At 53.8% G+C, this 21,186-nt stretch overlaps 7 protein-coding genes across 7 annotated transcripts; 5 read left to right on the top strand and 2 right to left on the bottom strand.

Annotated features, from left to right (window-relative positions):
* Window positions 1-357: 357 nt before the first annotated feature.
* On the top strand, window positions 358-2,047 carry POX_b02410 (uncharacterized protein; the record flags this gene model as incomplete). Its single annotated transcript, XM_050111324.1, has 3 exons — window positions 358-1,262; window positions 1,304-1,819; window positions 1,903-2,047. The coding sequence occupies 3 exons, from the start codon at window positions 358-360 to the stop codon at window positions 2,045-2,047; spliced, it is 1,566 nt and encodes a 521-aa protein (XP_049971670.1).
* Window positions 2,048-5,414: 3,367 nt separating this feature from the next.
* POX_b02409 (Lysophospholipase) lies at window positions 5,415-7,637 on the top strand (the record flags this gene model as incomplete). The annotated part of the gene is made up of 3 exons (XM_050111323.1): window positions 5,415-5,460; window positions 5,554-6,349; window positions 6,428-7,637. The coding sequence occupies 3 exons, from the start codon at window positions 5,415-5,417 to the stop codon at window positions 7,635-7,637; spliced, it is 2,052 nt and encodes a 683-aa protein (XP_049971669.1).
* Window positions 7,638-8,322: 685 nt separating this feature from the next.
* On the bottom strand, window positions 8,323-10,842 carry POX_b02408 (uncharacterized protein; the record flags this gene model as incomplete). The annotated part of the gene is made up of 4 exons (XM_050111322.1): window positions 8,323-8,493; window positions 8,594-9,040; window positions 9,128-10,060; window positions 10,201-10,842. The coding sequence occupies 4 exons, from the start codon at window positions 10,840-10,842 to the stop codon at window positions 8,323-8,325; spliced, it is 2,193 nt and encodes a 730-aa protein (XP_049971668.1).
* Window positions 10,843-12,702: 1,860 nt separating this feature from the next.
* Window positions 12,703-14,355, top strand: POX_b02407 (uncharacterized protein; the record flags this gene model as incomplete). The annotated part of the gene is made up of 1 exon (XM_050111321.1): window positions 12,703-14,355. The coding sequence occupies one exon, from the start codon at window positions 12,703-12,705 to the stop codon at window positions 14,353-14,355; it is 1,653 nt and encodes a 550-aa protein (XP_049971667.1).
* A 921-nt stretch (window positions 14,356-15,276) lies between these two features.
* POX_b02406 (uncharacterized protein) lies at window positions 15,277-17,177 on the bottom strand (the record flags this gene model as incomplete). The annotated part of the gene is made up of 4 exons (XM_050111320.1): window positions 15,277-15,698; window positions 15,785-15,865; window positions 15,926-16,529; window positions 16,620-17,177. The coding sequence occupies 4 exons, from the start codon at window positions 17,175-17,177 to the stop codon at window positions 15,277-15,279; spliced, it is 1,665 nt and encodes a 554-aa protein (XP_049971666.1).
* A 1,369-nt stretch (window positions 17,178-18,546) lies between these two features.
* On the top strand, window positions 18,547-19,761 carry POX_b02405 (uncharacterized protein; the record flags this gene model as incomplete). Its single annotated transcript, XM_050111319.1, has 1 exon — window positions 18,547-19,761. One exon carries the CDS (start codon window positions 18,547-18,549, stop codon window positions 19,759-19,761), a length of 1,215 nt encoding a protein of 404 aa, XP_049971665.1.
* Window positions 19,762-20,714: 953 nt separating this feature from the next.
* Window positions 20,715-20,972, top strand: POX_b02404 (uncharacterized protein; the record flags this gene model as incomplete). Its single annotated transcript, XM_050111318.1, has 1 exon — window positions 20,715-20,972. The coding sequence occupies one exon, from the start codon at window positions 20,715-20,717 to the stop codon at window positions 20,970-20,972; it is 258 nt and encodes an 85-aa protein (XP_049971664.1).
* Window positions 20,973-21,186: the final 214 nt, after the last annotated feature.

Genomic DNA, 21,186 nt, shown 5'->3' with positions numbered 1-21,186 from the left:
GTCGTCCCTACTCGAAACTCGCATGTTTATCTAGACAATGGGAGAGTCCTTTATGCCCTTTTTTCTCCACATAAATGGTGTAACAGTATCCACTTTGGCAAGGTAGAGACTTGTCAGTCAGGTAAGAAGAAGGCGCCCTTAGGGTATCATTCAAACAGAGACTAATTCTTCCGGTTCTTATTCCCTTCCTCAGTTAGTATTTAGCGCCCCAATACGCCGTCACGTCACCTCCTCCATAGCCTTGCAGCGATCAAATGGGATTTTACCGCCTTTCTCTTTTTCTCAGTGGTGAGTGCCTATTTTACGTGCCTGCCTTCTCACTTCCTTCTCACTTCCCACCCTACCGTCTCACCCACCATGGACTTCCTTCGATCCACCTCGAACGCGTCTCGATCTTCATCTTCTGCGCTCTCATCTTCTGGGTTTTCGCCAGTTGATACCGAATCCGAGGATCTTCTTAAGCAACTGGCGAAGGAAATGAAGCAGCAGCCATTCACCACCAATAAGAGCTTACAAGACTCCTTGGAACGCCGTCGGCGAGCGCTTCAGCAAGACCAAACTCGGGATCAGTACCTCGTCTTCACGTCTGTCCCCCCGGCGCAATCTTCCAGACTGAGTGATGATGGGTCGCGAAAAAGCAAGTACAGTCGATTCTCTTTCAACGCAGAAACGGGAACCTTGATCGCGAAAGTCATGCCAAATCCTGCACACGAACTTGCAATAAGGTTATTTGATTCGCTAATCTCTCAAGAGCTACATAAGATGGAGGTCGATGGTGACGTGATGCCTTTCGGTTCGACAACAGTTACTGTTGGAAATTGGACAAAGGAGGCCGACTGCTGCTGGGCTCCGGCTTCGACAAAGCCCAGGCTGAGTTTCGTGGTGGAAGTAGGATTGTCAGAGTCTGCGCGACAACTTGCTCTTGATGCGCGCGGTTGGCTTGAGACAGACTCCTCATCTGTGGTACTTGCGGTTACGATCAGCATTAATCGCGGAAATCCCGAGATTATCTTGCACCGATGGGAACTTGTTCCACGAGGATATGGCGTCCTTACAAGATCGTCCCCTCTTTCAGCGCGTCGTACTGCATTCCTCAAATTATCTCGAACGAATAACACGACATCTGTCACCGGAGAGTCCTATATGAATAGCACAACTACGACTACTACACAGCTGGATTTACCCTTCGACAAGGTAGTTGGCCGTCCTCCTCACAAGCCCTTGGAGAGAGACTTAGTGATACCCGAGCAAGAGCTGAGAAGGTTTGCTGAGAATATCTGGAGAGTGCAGAGTCTCCTATAAGTCGCCTCGGTTATGATATGGTCGTTGCCCACCAAGCAGCAAAAATCACGGAAGACGATGTTATACTCACGAAAGGCATGGTGATTCGAAAGATTTCCAGGGAGGTGCGTGGCTGCTCGAGAGACTACATCATGATCAACGTCGACGGTGTCCTGATTGCAGCAACAACAGAACAGCATGCGCTTGATATCACGAAAAAGATCCAGCAGCACTTCAAAATCAAGGACCTTGGTCCACTGGCACGATTCCTCGGCTGTACAATCTCATATCATGAGAAACACCAACTGTGTCTCCACCGAGCCACCTACCTCGATGCTCTCCTTGCTATCGAGGGCCTTTCTGCGGGCTCGAAAAACGCTATTCCGATGATCCGTGCTTACCTCGGCGCCCTGATGACGAAACAAGTCGACCGACTGAGCAAACCACATCAGATACTCAACATCAACGCCGTTACGCGGAGGTCGGGGGCAAAACAGGCTGACTTTCCACCAAAACACAACCAGACATCGCGTTCCCGGTACCAAGGCTACAACAAAAAGCTTCCAAGCCAACACAGCAAGATTCACAGGCCGTACGACACTTAATTCACTACCTCCGCAGCCCCTTATTCAAACTCACCTTCAACATCAACAACGACGGCCTCGTTGGCTTCATATGGACGCCTCACAAGCAGACTGTCCAGACCGATACAACGCGGAAGACCATCACCATTCTCTTGGGTCTCAGGGAAGCAAAGCGTCGTTGAACCATCAGCAACCACGGCCGAGTGCGTGGCTTAGGAGTTCGCTTGCCGTGAAGTCTTGTTCCTGGCCAAGCTCGCTCACGATATCGGCCTCCGCCGACATGGCTAACGCCTCTACAATCTGATAATGCGGTTCTGATTTACACCGATTCCGACAATGCAAAGACGATCCAAAGCAAAACAGGCTACTCTCGTGCCACGAAATGGTATGACATCAAGTGACAGGACGCACAGGATACGGTGAAAAGGAACCTGATCAGGATCGAGATCATTCCTTCAGCCGAAACCCCTGCTGATGGCCTCACGAGCCCACTGGACAAGGAACACTTCAAGCTTACCGTGGCATGCTGGAAAACGGGTACAATTTGGCATGGCGATGCCGTCCTCTCGTTTTCGATATTGAAGTGGCTTCTCTGGACTCAAAATGGCCCATGCAACATTGGCCATGATCATGTACGACCGATGAGAGGTGGATGACTAACAGTGCTGGTTGGGTGCAGAAGAGGGGGCGGTACAAGGCAGCGGGCGGTCAAGGGACGGCTCGCTGTGCAAAGTCACGGGTGGAAAGGGGGCCGTTTCTGGCGCCAGAGGCTGTCATTTTTGGCGTCGTTTTCACAGGTCCCTATATTATAGTTGTAAAATTTCAGTGCTAGGTACTGGTAGTAGGTATCAGATTAGGATGAGGTGCTACTTACTGGGTCCTGGCTGATGATTCTGGTATTACTGAGGTCGAATCACGGGAAATCTACAGGATTAACGTACACATGTCTGATGATATATAGTCATCATCTACGAGGTTCTAGTATACGCTCAGTGGATTTATGGAGTCGTTAATCAAGGAATGCCAAATTCTAAATATCTTGGCATTCAATCAATTCCATTGGCCGTACGACTACCTCTTGGAAGAGGAAAGGAGCAAAAGTGACATTCGGAGAACCGGTCAACGACAGGAGGATCCGAAGTGGATAATGTTTTGAGTTTTTTTTTTCTTTTTTCGTTGTTGACGTTCTTCTTGATATTTAGCGTTAGTGAATCTTGTAGCAAGTCCAGAGAGAATCCAGGGACCTAGGCAACAGCCCTACGCGGCGGTCCTGTTAGCGTGATTGGTGCTCTTTGAGATTCGGTGACCCTGAGTGTTACAACGTAGATTGATTCACAGCCAGTCGGGTGGAAGGGGTACCTTTCTAGCATGTGGTCGAGTTTAATATTCGGGTTCACAGCGTGTGGCTGAACCACCTCTGCCTTACAGAATGAGAGTGGAACCCTCCTGTAGAAAACTTCTCCATGAACTCCCCCTGCTCCGGGCACCAAAATTGAGCTGCCTAGCCGGGGACACCGATAGATGCAGAGGAAAGAGACTTCGCCCAGGAACCATTTGGGTGACACCGAGGCAGTGGCTGACCTGACCCCATCCGTGCATCTGCCCCAGTAGTCCATCCTAGAGCACCCACTATCCCAATTCCCAGACTTGACTCCTTTCCTCCAGGCCCCCCCCCCCCCCCCCTGCTGCTCTCCTTGTTGCACAAGTCTAGAGAACACAGGCTTCGTGCGCCTTGATCGCCCAAGTCCATGACCGATCCGAGCATGTGGGATGTATATGCTTCGAGATTTGAGGATCGGGCGGGGATCCGCTGTGGTGGCTTACAATAGTGGATCCGTCGGCTCGGGGGACCGAAATCTTCCTGATCAAGATCATCATTTGCGGCGCCGACGGAGTCAATCGGTCAAGGATGGAGGAGGATTGGACGAGGCGGACAGGTGATTATGGATCGGTGATGACGGTGCATGGTCATCCTACCCATCCTTTGCTGTAGTAGTGCTTGGCACTGACGGGGCACTCATGGTAGGAGTTGAGTATCCAGACCGCTCAGGCAGAGTGAGGATCAAAATTCGGGGGAAGCTACTGTGCCTGAGGCTGCATCTTCCAACCTTGTTGAAGGTACTTTTGTTTGATTCTTTTGATATTGTCACATGTCGGCCATGCTCCGTAGACGCACCTCTCAACTGATGATCTGGAGACTGTGGAAAGGGCACTTCCAGCGTCCCAGTTGCCGAGATGGGGCAGAAGGGAGGAGCCTGGCACGGATCGGATCGGATGTCGCGCAGAGCTCCGGGCGATCCAAGTCAATTTAGTAAACACGAACCAATACGAGCAGGGGTGTCCATCGTGGCTCCATAGGATGCAAAAACGATCGAAGAGAGGATCTTGAACAAGAGGCGCACTTTGACCGATGAAAAGGATTAGTGATAGGTAACAAAACAGCAGGCCTTGGTACTGTTTCTTCCGGCCATACTCTGGCTTTCGAGAGGCATTATCCATAGATGCGACATGAGTAGAAAAAAAGAACAGGACAGGGCAATTCATGTATGTTACATACAAGAAGCTCGGAGAGCATGCAGACCCCGCCAAGAGAACGGTTTTCCACAATGCCTACGACGAACGGTGTTGCCTGGTGAGTGCTTTTATGCACCTTTCAGCACCGCCATTCTACCAGAGTCCAGTCAAATGTAAGCTATTGTGGTGATGTACCAGCCCCCAAGGTGGCGCATGCTGATCATACATCCGTTTCAGCCCGCAGGTCGCCCCGGAAGTACAGTGTCAACATCAAACTCTTAATCATTATTATGACACCGTTTGAGTAGCCTCCAGGATAAAAGGATGGAGTTGATTTAGCTGAAAAAAAAAATCTACATTGTTGCACAGACAAAGCGGAACAAGACTATTTGGAGAACCGTGGGTCAGGAAGGAGCAATCATACGAGATACGAGCTGTAATGTCGGATCGGATTTTTGATTGACATCATCACATCCGACAGAGCCCAAAATCCAGAGAGCTGAATGGCCCCTTCTTTTTCTCTTGTAGTCATTGCCAGCAAAAGAATCAACTTTCGAAATACTGCTCAAGACCGTAAAGAGTACACCTGGACTACATGATCCGCCATAGATAGCGAGGTCCATGAGCTGGTATCACCTACGGAGAAAGACCAGGGGGGTGGAACAAATTTAAATTAGGCGGCAGCCATGATCAACAACACTTTTCTGCATCAATTGAGGCGCGTACCTGCCCCCAAATCTTTTTTTGGTCTCGCAGCTCTCCCATCCGTATGTGGTCATATGGGGCGCCCCGTCTCGGCTCTTTCATCGTCTCACTTTCTGAACTCTCAGCTTCCGATCTCTCCGGCCTGCATAAATCCACCACATTCCAGATTATCTTCCCTGCCCTCCCCTTTCACGGAAATTCATTGAGCTCATAAGCGTGGCTCTCCCCTTCTCCATCACCAGCTCCTCTTTCTTCATCTCTTTCCCCCTGATCGTCACCCTCTCCTACCCCTTCAGCGCCCGTCATCAACCCAAACGGTGAATTCTCACAATGAAGATCACCGGGTGGATCTTTGGCACGGCTCTGGCCCTAAATGGTAAGTCCAACACATCTCTCATCCTGGTGTTCTGATGATGGCAAATGTTAGGCTTCACTGGAATGAGGTGATCATCTGGTGATGCTCTCATAGAGCTTGGAGTCTGTTGCGTCACCCCCCCCCGCTCTTCTTCTGCAAGGTCCCGCTGTGGCACTCTCCTCAAAAGTTTGTCGTCCTCTTCGCTCGTCCCCGTGCTAACCCCGGATCGTGGAGCAGGTGCCGTTGCCGCGCCTAGTGCGGTAGACCCTGAGGAATTCTCTCTGGCCCTCATCGGACGAGCTCTGCCAAATGCTCCCGATGGATATGTTCCGGCGAATGTGAGCTGCCCAGCGGTGCGCCCGTCGATCCGCAGCGCGGCCAAGCTGTCGCCCAACGAGACGTCATGGCTCCAGACACGTCACAAGAAGACACTGTCTGCCATGAAGGACTTCTTTGGTCATGTCAAGGTCGGTGACCTGGATGTGAATGCATACCTCAACAAGCACGCCAACAACGCCTCAAACCTGCCAAACATTGGAATCGCCGTGTCGGGCGGTGGTTACCGTGCCTTGATGAACGGGGCTGGTGCCATCAAGGCGTTTGACAGTCGATCCAACAATGGCTCGACCAGTGGTCACCTGGGTGGCTTGCTGCAGTCAGCGACCTACCTCTCGGGCCTGAGCGGAGGAAGCTGGCTGTTGGGGTCCATCTACATCAACAACTTCACCACCATCTCCTCGCTGCAGACGAACGAGAAAGGTGGAGTCTGGCAATTTGACAACTCGATCCTCGAGGGTCCTGATACCGGTGGTATCCAGCTCCTCGATTCCGCCAGCTACTACAAGGACCTGGCCGAGGCGGTGCAGGGCAAGGCGGATGCTGGATACAACACCTCCATCACCGACGTCTGGTAAGTGAATCCATCCTTCGATCCCGGCTTTGCCACGGAAGGTTCCGGATGATCCTGAACTCACCCGAACAATCATAGGGGTCGTGCCTTGTCCTACCAGATGTTTAACTCCAGCAATGGCGGGATCGATTACACGTGGTCATCCATTGCCCTCGCTCAGGACTTTATCGATGGCAACTACCCCTTGCCCCTCGTTGTGGCCGACGGTCGCAGACCGGGTGAAAAGGTCATTGCCAGCAACTCCACCGTGTTTGAATTCAACCCCTGGGAGTTTGGCACTTGGGATCCCACCATCTTCGGCTTTGCTCCCCTGGAGTACATTGGCTCCCCGTTCAACGGCGGTTCGATTCCCAGCAGTGCCCCGTGTGTTCGTGGCTTCGACAACGCTGGGTTCATCATCGGTACCTCGTCGAGTCTGTTCAACCAGTTCATTCTGCAACTCAACACGACATCGCTACCCACCTTTGTGAAGAACATCTTCGCCAACATCCTGGGCAAGCTGGACAAGGCTGACAACGATATCGCTGTTTACGAACCCAATCCCTTCTACCACTACAACAACAAGACTTCCCCCTATGCCTCCCAACCTGATCTCGATCTCGTTGATGGTGGTGAAGATCTTCAGAACATCCCCCTACACCCGTTGATTCAGCCCGAGCGCCATGTCGATGTGATCTTCGCGGTCGATTCCTCCGCCGACACCGACCACAATTGGCCAAACGGCACTGCGCTGGTCGCAACCTACGAGCGTAGCCTGAACGGCACTGGAATCGGCAATGGCACTGTCTTCCCCGCCGTCCCGGACCAAAACACCTTTGTCAACCTCGGCCTCAACACCCGACCTACCTTTTTTGGCTGCAACAGCTCCAATATGACCGGTCCCGCCCCCTTGGTCGTCTACATTCCCAACTATCCGTACTCAACCATGTCCAATGTGAGCACCTTCACTCTGTCGTACAACAACACCCAGCGCGACGAGATCATCCTGAACGGCTATGAAGTCGCCACCATGGCCAACAGCACGCGCGACAAGAACTGGTCCTCGTGTGTCGGCTGTGCGATTCTCGCCCGCTCCTTTGAGCGAACAGGCACTGCGCTCCCCAGCATCTGTACTCAGTGCTTCTCGGATTACTGCTGGAATGGTACCACCAACTCCACCAATCCTAACGAGTATGCCCCGAACATGCTTCTCGCCGTTCAGGCGGCGGAAAACGGTGCCGCCGTGCTGCTGCCAACTCTCTTGTCCGTGGTGCTGGCGAGCAGCGTCGCTCTCTTCGGCTTGATCTAATTGAGCGTGGAGGGAGGCGCGAGCGGGAGAATGGGGAGCGGAGTGGCGCATTTTCAGGTGCTTTAGCATGGTCTCGGGTCAATTTTGAATATTCGTCTTCGGCGCGTGTGCTCACTGTCTCTCATCATGCTCTCTGAGAGGACCACGATTTGCTTTTTAATGGGATTGGGATTCATGGATTCACAAAAGGATTCAGCATACAGTTTTTTTAGTGACTATCTGCAATGAACAGTTAGCCGTGGTTTCACCTAGCAGGGCCTCGACGCGCCAGGACACCATGACATTATTGATGTAAATTCTAGGATCGTCGTCAGGCCCGCCCAATGCCTGGGAAAGGTCAAACGTGACGGGACGAGTGATCTGATGACAAAAGAACAACACCGATCCCTTCAAAAAAGGACCCTAGGTTGGTCTATATACCTTATCAGGCAACAAGGGGGAGAAATCGCGCTTTTGACTCTATCCCGTTTATTCCATCTCGTGCAAAAGCCGAATGCTGAGCCCGAAAATAAAAAAAAAACCACCCAGAGAGATGAACCGAATTTCATAAACAGACCAAAGGAAAAAAAAAAGAGCATTGCCTTGGCAAAGCGCATCGTTACGGGACCTTATATGCAACGTTAATATATACACAGGATAATACAGAGAGGGATGGAGTGTAAAAAAAAGAAGGCCCGGAACGTCTTCAAGGCGGCACCGCGCGTGCCAGGACACGAATGTTATCCACGAAGCCCTTGACAAGGTCTTCGTATTGATTCGAAGGATCACCCGCCATGGCCAGATTGCCCTGGCGGCGGACCTCTGCAGCTGAGAGTTCGACTTCGAGCTCGTGCTCGAAATCGTGCTTTGTGGGGGCCTGTTCAACGAGACTTGCGTTAGTCGTTTAAATTCACAGCACCGCCTTGGACGAACTTATTGTCCGGTAGCAAACGACGGAGCATGGATCCGAGACTTACCTCCACTGTGGCCACTTGGGTCAGATCGATCTGATAGGCCAAATGTTTATAGCTCATGCGGTCTTTGTTGCGCTCACCCCGTCCACCCTTGGATGCGTCGACCATGGGCAGATGGCTGATATCCCCATCGTACTCCATTTCCAGATTCACAGAGACACGCCAGTCCACAGGCGTGCGAGGGCTGTAGACGTCGATGTCGGCCACTCGACATTTGACGATTTTGGCGATAATCTCGCCGGTTTTGACATCGGTGGTCACTCGCACCTTGGGTTTGTGGCGAGGGTTCAGATTCTGTCGGATAAGCGGTGGTAGTTCGTGGGGCGAGATTTCGTAAAACGTGTCGCGCTCCTTTTTGTGCGTGTAAGAGATGGGGATTCGTGACGAGCCGCTGGCCATGGACGCCTTGACTTGCTCATTGAGGAAATTGTTCATGGCACGGTGTTGCTCCTGGAAATTTGATCAGATGTTAGCTCATCCGTCGCGATGGTATGTCCTTCTTCACTTGACCGCCATAAGACCCATCTTTTCACTTACCACGGTCATGTTGCTCTCGAATGAAGTGCGCAATCTTGATTCTCGGTTGATGACACTCTCGGTGAGCACAGGCAACACCAACCGTTCACGACGGTCTTGGTCAATGACATGACCGAGTTTGGCTTCAATCTCGATAATCGTGCCCGGCCCAGCTGAGACCGACCCTGACGCATCAACCGCCACGTCGGTTCGCACAACAACATGCTGGAAGAGGAAATCGCAGAGCTGTTTCGTGAGCTCTTCGTAGGGGATAAATCCAGTGATCGAGGGCTCCCAGGGACCCAGGGATCCGACCTGCTGCGGGCGCGCTGTGCCAACAGCAGTCGTGGTAGGAGCGGCAGTGACGGACGGAAGAGGAGCTGCCGGGGCATTTGCGACCGGTGGGGATGCTGCTGGGCCGGATGCCCGGGCGGCGCGAGCTGCTGGCGTGGTCGTCGTGGCCACAGAGGTGACAGCTGCTGCCGCGGCCTGTCTGCGAGAGACCCAGGGATCTTGGCTTGAGCCTCGAACATGCTTGGGAATCGGTGGCTGTGGGTGAGGAATGATGGGACACCGGCCCTTGGTCCGCACCGATCGTTGAGCGAAGATTGGGGGCTCGTTGTACCGTCTCCGTTTGGCTTTCGGGGGCTGATGGGGGGCCCGCCGGTCCATGGAGTCGCTGTCAATCTCCATCTGGAGAGGATGTGAGCTGCTTCGCGAGGCCGAAGGAGAGCTGGCAAACTGAGGCTGTGTGCTGGGCACTGGCGAGCGATGAGGGACGGATTCCGCGGCCGATGGAGCTAGTGCTGTGGGACCCTCGGTGGAGGTGGGATCAAGGGGAGGACGGGAGGCAGGGACACCCGCGGATTCGGATGTGGCCGCGGTACTGTTCTGGCGAGAAGGCACCTGGGGGCTCGAAGGGTCCACAGAGTCGTGCTTGATACCACTGGACAGCTGATGGGATGCCAATTCGGAATGACGAGAGAAAGGGGAGGTTCTGTGTGAGGCGGAGGGGGATTTGGTGTGCAGGGAGCTTCGTCTCGGAGCTTCGTGCACAACACGGGGGCTCGAGGGATGGGGACGTGGAGACTCACGGCCCGAGGACTGTGGACGCGTGGAATGAGGCGATTGCCGAGAGTGATGACCGGCGGAGGACCGAGAGGAGTGCCGGAAATCGACCGGTGCGTGGAGGGAGAAAATTGTTGGGGAGCAGGCGGCTGGGAGGCGGACAGCGGATTTTCGCGAGGCACATTTTCGCCCGCGCCGAGCGGGTTGGTCATCAACGACTGGAGCGAATTGGACTGCTGTTGCGCAAAGTAGGATTGTTGGTCGCTCTGCTGAATTCCGGCACTCATGGGCTGCTGGGGTGTGTATGGGGAAGCTACGGGGCCCGCCGGACCCTGAATGTGCGTATTACTGTAGGCCGACGGAGCGTGGGATTCTCGTGGACCGGCACTATAGGGAGTTGAGACCGGCGGTGGGCTTAGACTGGAATGCGACTGGACTGCTGTATTCAGCGGTGGAGGTGCCGGAGGGTACGGCTGATAAGGAGAGTCAAAGGATGACTGTCGAGGGGGCGATGCGTGTTGCGCGTGTTGCAAGGACTGCGATGAGCGGCGACTAGCGTGATCTGAATACTGTAGTTGCTGCTGCTGCTGATGAGAGACATCAGATGGCGCGCTCAAAGAGGAGCTGGCCTGCGACGCCTTGGAGGCACCGCCGGCCTCGTTGTTCATGATTGTGCGTAAATCCATCGCAACACCTTTGTCCACCTCTTCTTTTTTTTTTCCCTTCTTTGATCTGATCTCGACCGTTCCCTCCGCTCGGGATGCGCCGCGAAGGACCGGCGTGAGTAGCTAGACAGTCACCGGATGAGAAGGCACGCGATGAGGGATTGGAAGCGGTCGAGCATGCAGGAATCGCGATGGCGATGGGGCGTGGAGGGGGGGCAACAAAGGTCGGGCGGACAAAGGGAGGAAAAGTTGTTCGGGATGGGCGCAAACGAGCGGTTTGCAAGGTGGAAGTGGAAAGGGATCGACGCCGTTTCGGGGAAGGAGGATGTGAGCGAATCCCAAAGGCCACGATTGACGGGCAGACCACGTCAGGCCGAGCGGACGAGACTGGGTCGTGACGATGGGAGGGGTGGAATGCCTCGGGTCTGAAGTGCTGAGGAATGGGGGGGAGGAATGGAATCGAGTCCAGGAGGGTCGGGATAGAGAAGAGTTGAGAGTCTCGAGAGATTCACTTTACCATCCCCAGGAAAAAAAAGAGTACTCTACGGACTGATAACCCTATCAGATCCGCCTTGGGTCCCCATACCTCATACAGGATACGATTACGCGGTCGTGGGACTGGACCCTACGTAGTGCCGTGGTTCCGTGTCTCCAAAGCTCCAAAGCTCCAAGCTTGAAGCCCAACAAAAGCTAAAAAGGACTAAGGTACCGACGACACTAAGCTTACAGCCTTAGTCCTAAAGTCGAGAAACAGCGAGCTCGGGATTGGAGATGGTGAATCCAGGCCCTGCACCTGCAGCCTCCGAGCTACGAGCGACGAACTCCCGTGCCAGTCCAAAGATGATGGCTCCAACGGCCGATGCGCCACAGATTCGTGTGCGAGTTCGTATGGATCAAGATGCTTCATTCGGTCGGTGATTTCCACGATGGGTGTCGGGTCAAAGTGACTTCTCGTCTCGCTATCAGACCAGTCCAATGCATACGGATTAGGCAACCGGGAAAAAGGGCCCTGGATAGGTCACGTGAATCTGCGATACGCGTCATGGCTGGACGGATCCACGTGATCTTGATGCGAGGTACCGGAGAGGATCAAAGTGAGCCAAGAGTCGTACATGACCAAACATGAAGCATGCAACCAGAGATGTATCCGCTTGCCAAATCTCCATGGATCTGAGGCTATCCCTAGGTATGGTGGATTGAACCTGCTTTGACTCCTGGGAGTACTTGTAATACTAGTAGTAGCGTCCGACACTCATCTGGCTCAGAGTAATGAAACACTCCAGAGATGGTGAAGTACTTGCAGGAACCGCCAGCCGTGTCAAGCAACTTTGGTGGAGCTTCGACGCAACCAAATCGGCCAAGGGCGACCGCAAATGGAGAGTCCACCAGGTCCAGCTCCAACTTCCAATTGGCATGTTCGACGGCCCCTGATGCCAATTCACCTTCACTCCTCGATCTTTCCTCACTCTCTCATTTCCTGCCATTGGCACTCGTCTTCGGGCAGCGCGGTTTCTGTTCCCACACGCTCCTTAAGTCCGCATCGCCCACCCGGACGCGCAAAAGACATATCCACCATCCAGTTCCACGCTCTCGCTCCCCTCCTCCGAACCACAATCGAGCCTTGTGGGTGTATCACTTTGGACTTCGTGTGCCCAAATTGAACGCACAAGAACTGCCACAGGGATTGAAGGATCCTCTCGCGTGGCAGAAACCACCTTCGATCGGGTAGCAATCGCAGAGAGACCCCGAGAGGCCCCCCGCGATACCCACGCCGCCCATCTATGCGCGACTTCACCTGAACCGCCGCCCCGTGCTAGGCTGCGTCGCACGGCACCTTTCGGATTACCTCGATACGACGCCACAATGACATCGCCAGTACCATATAGCAGCGACATCCCGCTCGCTGACCTTGAGAATGGAACCTCCGCCGTAGCCTACTCCGATGGCAACTCTCGCTGGAACGAGTTCTCCCATTTCCACCCCTCCAATATTCTCGCGAATCCCACCAGCCTCCGGTGGAAAATGTCGCAGGAGGACTGGATGGCCTATGTTGAGGAGCTGGGCCAAAATCTGACGGTGGCCTTGACGCCGTCCTTCCTCCAACCCTACGTTGGCGGCGCGGGATCCCCGCCAGCCAAACTGCACGCTATCGCGGCGCTTGATGGGTTGCGCGGGTGGGCATGCCTGCTGGTCTTCAATTTTCATTTCCTTTTCACCTATACCTGGAAGGTCGCGGTGGGCTGGGGGTTTGCTGGATCGAACTTCGGAGTCCATCAGCTACCGTTCCTCCATATGCTCATTTCCGGGCACATCATGGTCGCGATTTTCTTTGTCATCTCGGGCTACGTGCTCTCGTATAAGCCACTGAAGACCATCCGTGCCCGATCCTACGAAGAAACTTTTACCGTGCTGGCTTCGTCAACCTTCCGCAGAGCCTTGCGACTTTACATTCCCTCCCTCGTGGGTCTCGCCTGTGTCTTTGTCGCTGTCAGGCTGGGCCTGTACAACTACTCTTGGGGCATCGTTAAAGAGGGGCATACGATCGTCGGCACCAATGAGCAACACCCGCCGATCTTTGGGTCGTTAATTAAGCAGTTTTGGGATTTTTACCGGACTGTCGCCCATCTCATGAACCCCTTTGATTGGGGCTTATTCTATAACAACTACAATCCGCATCTTTGGACCATACCCGTCGAATTTCGATGCTCCATTGTCTTGTTCATCACGATCCTGGCCACTTCGCGCCTCGTCTCGGTCGTTCGCATGAGCCTTGTTGCTGGTCTCATCTGGTTCTGCATGCGCTACGGTCGGTGGGATGTCGTTCTCTTCCTGTGTGGTATGGTGATGGCGGAATTGGATCTCATCAACGGAACCTGGGATCGGTCCGCTCCCACGGCCGCAAACCGACCGGGTCCCGAAAGAATGCTGCACATCCGTCTTCGCCCTGGGGACAAACCGCTGGTCAGTGTTTCTCGCCAACGTTTCTGGATCGGCCTCTTCGTTGTGGGGCTGTACTTTGGCTCAAGCCCCAATCTCGGATTCAAATGGACTCCAGGGTACAGGTGGATTTGGAGCATCACCCCCTCAACGTATCCCGAGCCACATCGATTTCCACAAACCATTGGCGCCACTCTGATCGTGTTCAGCATCAACCACTCACCGGAGATCCAGAAGCTATTCACCAATCGCCTGTCTCAATACCTGGGCAAGATTTCATACGCTTTCTACATCGTCCATGGCCCCATTCTGCACTCGCTGGGCTACTCCATCATGCCCAACATCTGGGCACTGACGGGCAAAGAGTCCAATTTCCAGTATTGCTTTGGGTTCTTCATCGGCTGGTGCATCTGTCTGCCTGTTGCCATCTGGGCGGGTGATGTCTTCTGGCGAGCGGTTGATGTGCCCAGTGTGAGTTTTGCCCGCTGGCTCGAAGCGCAAGTCATGGCGAAACCTTCCTCGGTGGCAGGAACACCGAGTTTGAATACGCCGCGGGCACAAACCCCGAGGAACAATTAATGGACAAGCTGTGAATCCGAAACGGATCGCAAGGAGCTTTGATGGAGTGGGTTTATCTTGTCCTGTGGATTGATGCGTTCTCGAAAGAAAAGGTATTTTTCTTGTCTGTTGTGTCACCGTGCTATTCGATAGAAAGTATTCAATTGCTTGCACCGGCTCGTGGGAGGTCGATGTGCGCCTTTAACCGGATTCACTTGTTTCCATCTATCCCCCGTAAAGTGTCTTAGGTGACAATCGTAGTATGAGTGTGCGTATATACGTATCAAGAGACTTTTGTCAGTCAAGTCCCCTCGGGCCTATTGGGAGAACCAGGGCAATAACCATTCCACCCGCTGATCTCTGAGCTCAATCGTCTCGCGACGTTAACAACATCCATGCACAAATACCACCTATAGTCAAGGGATGAGATATCCATGCGCGATTGGAAACCAGTCGTTCGTCCCACTGGAGCACCTTCAGAAGGTCTCACGGGCCTCCAGTGTCACAGCACAATTTTATGCGTCCAATGATCACATTCTGCTCCAAAGGGGGGGGGGGGGGGGACCCACCACATGGAGAAATGCGGATCTGTATCATAATCATCATCAATATATGCAGTCGCTCTTCATTACATGGGTCTTTTTCTTTTTCTTTTCTTTTTTTAATCAAAACACATGTTGCGGATCGCTCTGAAGGACAAGAAAAAAAAAAGAGACACAATGGGGAGTGAAGGGGTTAAATTCCAGAGAACCAGGAGATATCGCATGAACAGGATGAAAACGTAACGGTATTTGGGAAAATCATCATCACATTGGTCCGAATCGAGGGATGTCGGGGTTTTCCTGCCTTGGAAGGGGATTGAGGGGGTTTCTCATCTCCGGAGACGGTCACGCTTGGAAAAGCTCTTTCTTTGGTCTATGGAATTCATGCCGTCGGGTTTGCTCATAAGGATACTCCCCAGATTCCTCGTCCGCCACAGACACCAAGCCACTCGCGAGGTTGGCCCGAGTGGTTGGGTCCGCCTTGTGGTGACCAGCTGATGTTGGAGACTTCGTAGTCACACTGCCAAGTGGCAGCGGGACCCCGCTCAGATGTCGTGCCCTGGGCCGGAGCACCGGAGGCATGATTGGCGGATACAGGTGCTGCATTATGTTGATTGATGAGGTCCCAAATCAGAACCAGACTGTCGTCACCTCCCGAGGCAAGAACACCACGTCGATTCGGGGACCATTCCACGCAGTTCAGAGGGGCGGAGTGACCCTTGAGTTCCAGGAGAGCCTGGCCCGGTTGCCGCACATCGAGGACTCGAACGACACTCGAATCTGAAGAAAATGTAGCAAGCAGGTGTGCGTCATGAGGGGATGCTAGATACGTGCACAGTCAGCCTTTGTAGACGGAGAAAAAAAATAAAAGGAACCGAAATAATATGGTGATATGGGATGATAATTACCGGCGATTCTCAGCAACGGTGGAGGCCAGAGGCCAGATTGGGAAGGGTTGGACGGGCTGGATGACCCTGGGCTCATCACGGCTAAGGGTGTCCAAGTTAGCTTGGATCAGAACCGGTGCTTGGGTGCGGTAGAAATCTCACGCTTCTCCGTCTTGTCTGACGGCTCGTAGATAATGGTACTGTGCTCCAAGCTGCGCAGGTCAAACATCCGGACACTTCCGTCTGCGCCGCAGCTGACGAAGACGTCCACACTGTTTGCACAAAATCGGACATCGTATACCTCCTTGTCGTGCGCGATGAGCTGAGTCTTGGCTGTCAAGGTCGGGATGTCCCAAATGGTGCAGGTGGTGTCGATGCTCGAGGTGATGATGAGACTTGGGGAGATGGTATTCCAGTCCAGTGATGTGATAGGGGCCGTATGCTCCGGTGATTTCGAGTTGGAGAGGAGGGCCAATGGAGAAAGCTTTGCTGGAGGGGCGTCCCGAGTATTTGTTGGGCGGGTGATTGAGTTGGAGCTTGGGACGGGCTGGGAGGTTGGAAGCGACCACAACCGCAAATGGTCGCCCGATGTCGCCAGCAGATCCGTGGACTGTTTCTGGGACGATGGAGGTTCCCAAAGGATTCGTGTGACGGGATAGGAGTGAGTAGCCTCGGCAGTCTTGACGTATTCCAGTTTGATTTCTCCCGCGGCGGCGTCTGGCGTGTCGGGGTCGGGTTGCGTCCAATGTGTGTCAATAATTTGAATCTGGATAGGCAGGTCAGCGCGATCCGATCATGCACCCGCTGAGGAGGGAAACCCATGCCCGTTCTTTCTTTTTGGGGGATCATCACTGACATAATTGTGGTTGTCCTCAAGATAGCTTCCAACGGCTAACTTGCCCCCAAACGAGCTCGGGCTTCCTGAAATTGGCCATTTACACCAATCGACTGCGTATATCGGCCACGGGGCCACGTAGTTGCTATTGGTGGGGACCTGGTTATCTCCATTGTAAGGCAGCGACCCCGGACTCATGAGAGACTCTCCCAGGAGATGATCCCCCGGCGGTCGAATGTCGGCCAGCCCCAATGGGGAGTATTTCGAGCCCTGCGGGGTATGAGGCAGGAAGCCGCCTGGGGAGGTTGGGTATTTGGAAGGGTCCGCCGCCCCGTGTTGTCGGTACATGGGAGATTGATCGAATCCCGCCGGGCTGGAGCGCGAATGGCCGTGAGAATTGGCCATGCCTGTGCGATGGCTGGTCTGCTGCTGCGGTGTGGTCTGGGACAAGGTGGGAATGTTAGACGGAGCTGTATTGAGCGAGACCGCCGGCGGGCGGTGCTGACCTCCCGGGGTCAGCGATCCCGGGAGTGTCGCGCTACTGTGTCCACTGCCCACGCTGCTTAGGTGCTGCTGCATCGAGGAGCTGCTAGCATGAATATTGATTGCGGGTACGGGTACTTGGTTGGTCGCGTCCGCGTCCGGTGTCGTGGGGTAGTCGTGGGTGGATGTCTGACGAGACGAGGGCGTGGAATTGATGTGACTCGTGGAGGGAATATGCAGCTCCTCGGGCTGCCGTCCATACGCATTCACCGTCGTGAAGGGTCAAAGGATTGCAGTGAATTCGACATTGGTCTAATGCTGCCGGTCGAGACGACGAAAGACAGGCAGAGGAGGTGGCGGGGGAGGAAGTGGATTAAAGGTTCTGTCCCTGCTGGAGCTTCTTTTCCCCCTTGTGGTCGCGTCGAGATAGACAGATTCGTGAGATGAGATATCTAAAGCAAGAAATGGGTTCCCAGCAGCACCAGCGTGAATGCTGCAAGCGACTTCACGATGGTCCCTAACCGAGATCTACAACTAGCACAATGGAGGTTCCAATGCATGCACATCTTCACCCGACCGCCGCTGAACCCCTCGGGAAATGAGGAGGCGGGACGACGACCCTTCCGCGGTCTCGTGCTGAGTCAGCACTTTACGTGAGTCGAGTCCTGCGGGTGGACTCGCTCATCACAATTCCAGAGGACGTCGGATGAAGTAGAGAACTGAATCGGAGCCGGAGCTTTGATTCTCCTCTCTGGAAAGGAAGCACCAGCAGCAATTGTAGTGGTCTTCAAGTTCTGAGGCAGGTTCATTTTTCCGGGCAAACCCATGAAATTACAGTACAACCTGGGTCGAGGATGACCTTTTCCACCGTCCTGCAGAGTTCATTAGTACCTGCACGAGCATCTGAAGACCTGGACCTGGACTTGATACGCCTGGGAGCGCGTTCGAGAAATGATCTCCCCTGTTTCAAAGTCCTGTCGAAGGGTGGCTACTGTCCAATAGATTGGAATTGACATCCTGTTCACTCCCTTCAATGAAGAGCTCTTGTGGACAAATAGTGTAATTTCGACAGTCCACTACTTATTGATACCTTTCATAACGATAGACCTCGAGGTTCACCCGAGGAGGTTCCGGTGGCAACTTCCAGGAAAGCTCTCTTGATGCCTGGACCATCAGGCACAGATCACTCCCCCATGAGCGGGGCATCGTCCCGTCACAGCGTTTGGCCTGCCGAGGGCCCTGCAGTGGCAGGGCAGTACTTAGCTCCATACGACACGCACCAAGTGCAAAGAGGTACTCCATCAAATCGGTTCATCGTTCTTCATTGTCACTGACTCTCTGAGCAAACGACTTCTTTCTACACCGCACCAGACCCTTTCTGCGGTGCCAGTCACTGTGCAAGAAGGATCATATTCTTCCTCTTCCCAGACACTCTGTTGTGAGATCTGTTTCCACCGGTTGTATCATGGTGTCGGATTCCCGCGGGCCAGCCGCGGCTTTACTGCTGCTCCCTCCACCCCCATCCTTCTCTTTGGGCCCTCTCAAGGGGATCTTTGAGAAACCGTTGGCAGATGTTATCCGCAAGATTGTGCAATCGCTGGATCAACCTCATCAGATTGCCACCCTTGACGTGGTGCTGCAGGTACCGGGTTTGCTTTCCGCCTCGGCGAGACCACGAGCCTTGGTCTTTGCTCCTCTACAGCATTATCTCTCAAGCATCTATACCTTGATCGGAGCGGCTGCGGCGGCTCATAAGATTGACCTGGATGCTCCTGGTGGCTTGGATGCACGGGTCTTATTCACAGGAGAACAGGACTCGAATGCACCTGCTCCCAGGCTGGGGCTTGGACCTGTGGTTGATTTGGAGTCCCTCGTGACCTCGGGCCGACAGTGGAACCATGTGTTCTATCTCAGAACCGAAATGGGCAGCAGACTTTATCACGACTTCTTGCATGTGAGGCAGAATGCCGGCATCGATGCCCCCATTCAAAGTCATGAAGTGTCAACGACCACGCCCCAGTGGCCTGTCTCCTCCACTCTACTGCAGGCCGAGACCTCGGAAGCACAAGACCAAAGGCCTCACTATTCGGTGTGCGTCGGCGGCACGTTCGACCATCTTCATCTGGGTCACAAACTGCTCCTCACGGCGCTGGCCTTGACGCTGGAGTCACCAACCGATACCGACCAAGGTCAGGAAAGGTTGCTCACCATCGGAGTCACAGGTGATGCTCTATTGAAGAACAAGAAATACGCCGAGTTCCTCGAGAGCTGGGACGCCCGGTATGAGAACACCGCGGCCTTTCTTCGCTCGATCATGGATTTTACTCCCAACAACACGCCCCGCATCGAGCAAATCCATGCGCCTGGGCCAAACGGTCACGTTGTCGTAATGCAGGTGCAGCCCCTGCTGACCTTCAAATTTGTAGAGATCTGGGATCCTTTCGGGCCCACCATCACCGAGGAGGACCTCACCGCGCTGGTTGTGTCCAAGGAGACGGCTTCGGGAGGTGCAGCAGTAAATGAAGAGCGGTTGAAGAAAGGATGGCAGGGTCTGACCATTTTTGAAGTGGATGTGTTACAAACTGGTGAAGTGGCGGATGTGACGGACGTGAATAACTTTGAATCCAAAATCAGTAGCACAGATATCCGGCGCCGGCGCATGAATTTGGCTAAAGTGTGATGAGGGAGAGAATGGACTGGCTTGGACCAATGATTTCAAAGGTCGATGAACTAGGTGATCTTCATGCTCAGCGGACACTCTTTTTTTCTTATTTCATAACAAAATCCCAAACCAACCCTCCGTTTGACCGATGAAGCCGGTGCTCGGGATGAGAAACGTGACCTCTACCGCTGCCTTCCTCTTCCAATCTGACCCTCCTTCTTCCTCTCTCCCTCTGCCTCCTTGTTGCCATGTCTCGGCCGATCGCAACAGGCTCGCCCTGCCACAAGTCATCACTCTCTTGGAGATGACCGCCAGCAAGACGAGGATGGAAAGCAAATGACGACATCATTCTACCAACGCTCTCTCGGGACCTATCGTTCAAGCCGTATGCGTTTGTTTCATCAGACCGTCACAATCACCAACATCCCATCTTGATCTTCGGTACACCAACACTCTCCTGACCAACACATGAGCTAATGGAGATTCAATTTGGAAACCAACACCGTTTCACTTTAATGTATGGCTCATGCCCTCTTCGATGGCGTCCACCGAGTCCGATGACTTTTGACGCGCGCACCCTTGTGCAGAAGATGTGACAGCCAGAAGCGGGGGCCCTGCATCGGGCTCTTTTCTTCAGCGAGCATTTCCCACCACTCAACGGCCTTTCCACCGTCTTGAATCCCCCTCTCCACACCCCCCCCGGCACTTGCGTTTCTTCTCCCTATTCCTCCACCCAGAGAGGCCTTAGCCCTTTGGTCAGGCACTGATTCCTCAGTCGTCGCACCAAGTCATCCCCACACGGGCCACGATCATCCCCTCCCGCATTAACAGCCGGCGACTGGCAGCAGGCCAACAACTAGCAATCATAAGCCCCCGATCAGCACTCAGCAGGTATCGTCATTGACTCTGTCCTCTCATGCAGGTTATCATGGAGGTGTTCCCGTTCTGTCGATGTGATCCAATCACCGAGCATGACCATCTGCAGTTTGCGTCCTCTGTTGGATTCCAGACTTGATTGTCATCATCCCGTCCTGCTGGGTGCTTTATTCCTTCCCCGTGCCTCCTCTCCACTTGTATCTCTTCGGTTCTCGTCCAACCAAGTCACCGTGTTGGACTCTTCTGCTGCAGGTTCGCGCTGCTTGTACAGGCTGGCCGCAGCCTCCTTCAGTCATGTGATTTGCAACGAGCTGTTCGTCGCCAATGGATCTGTCAAAATTCACGATGACTAGGACCCCGACCGAGAAAGAGTCCAAGCGCACTAACCCAGGGGCTTGAATGATCATCCCAGACCTGCTGAGGCATTCAAAGGCCGAGGAACCGTGACCACTACGGTCATAGGCATGGTGAGACACTGCAACGAATTGCGGCGAGTCGATTTCGGATTTCGAGTGTCCTTTGCTTTTTTTTCTCTCCCCTCTGCCTTTCTGTCTGCTTCAACGAATT

This window comes from Penicillium oxalicum, chromosome II (assembly GCF_001723175.1).
Source record: "Penicillium oxalicum strain HP7-1 chromosome II, whole genome shotgun sequence".
In the NCBI taxonomy this organism is placed as follows: Eukaryota; Fungi; Ascomycota; class Eurotiomycetes; order Eurotiales; family Aspergillaceae; genus Penicillium; species Penicillium oxalicum.
Note: the sequence above shows the minus strand (reverse complement) of the source record. Positions and strands in the feature narration are given on the sequence as shown.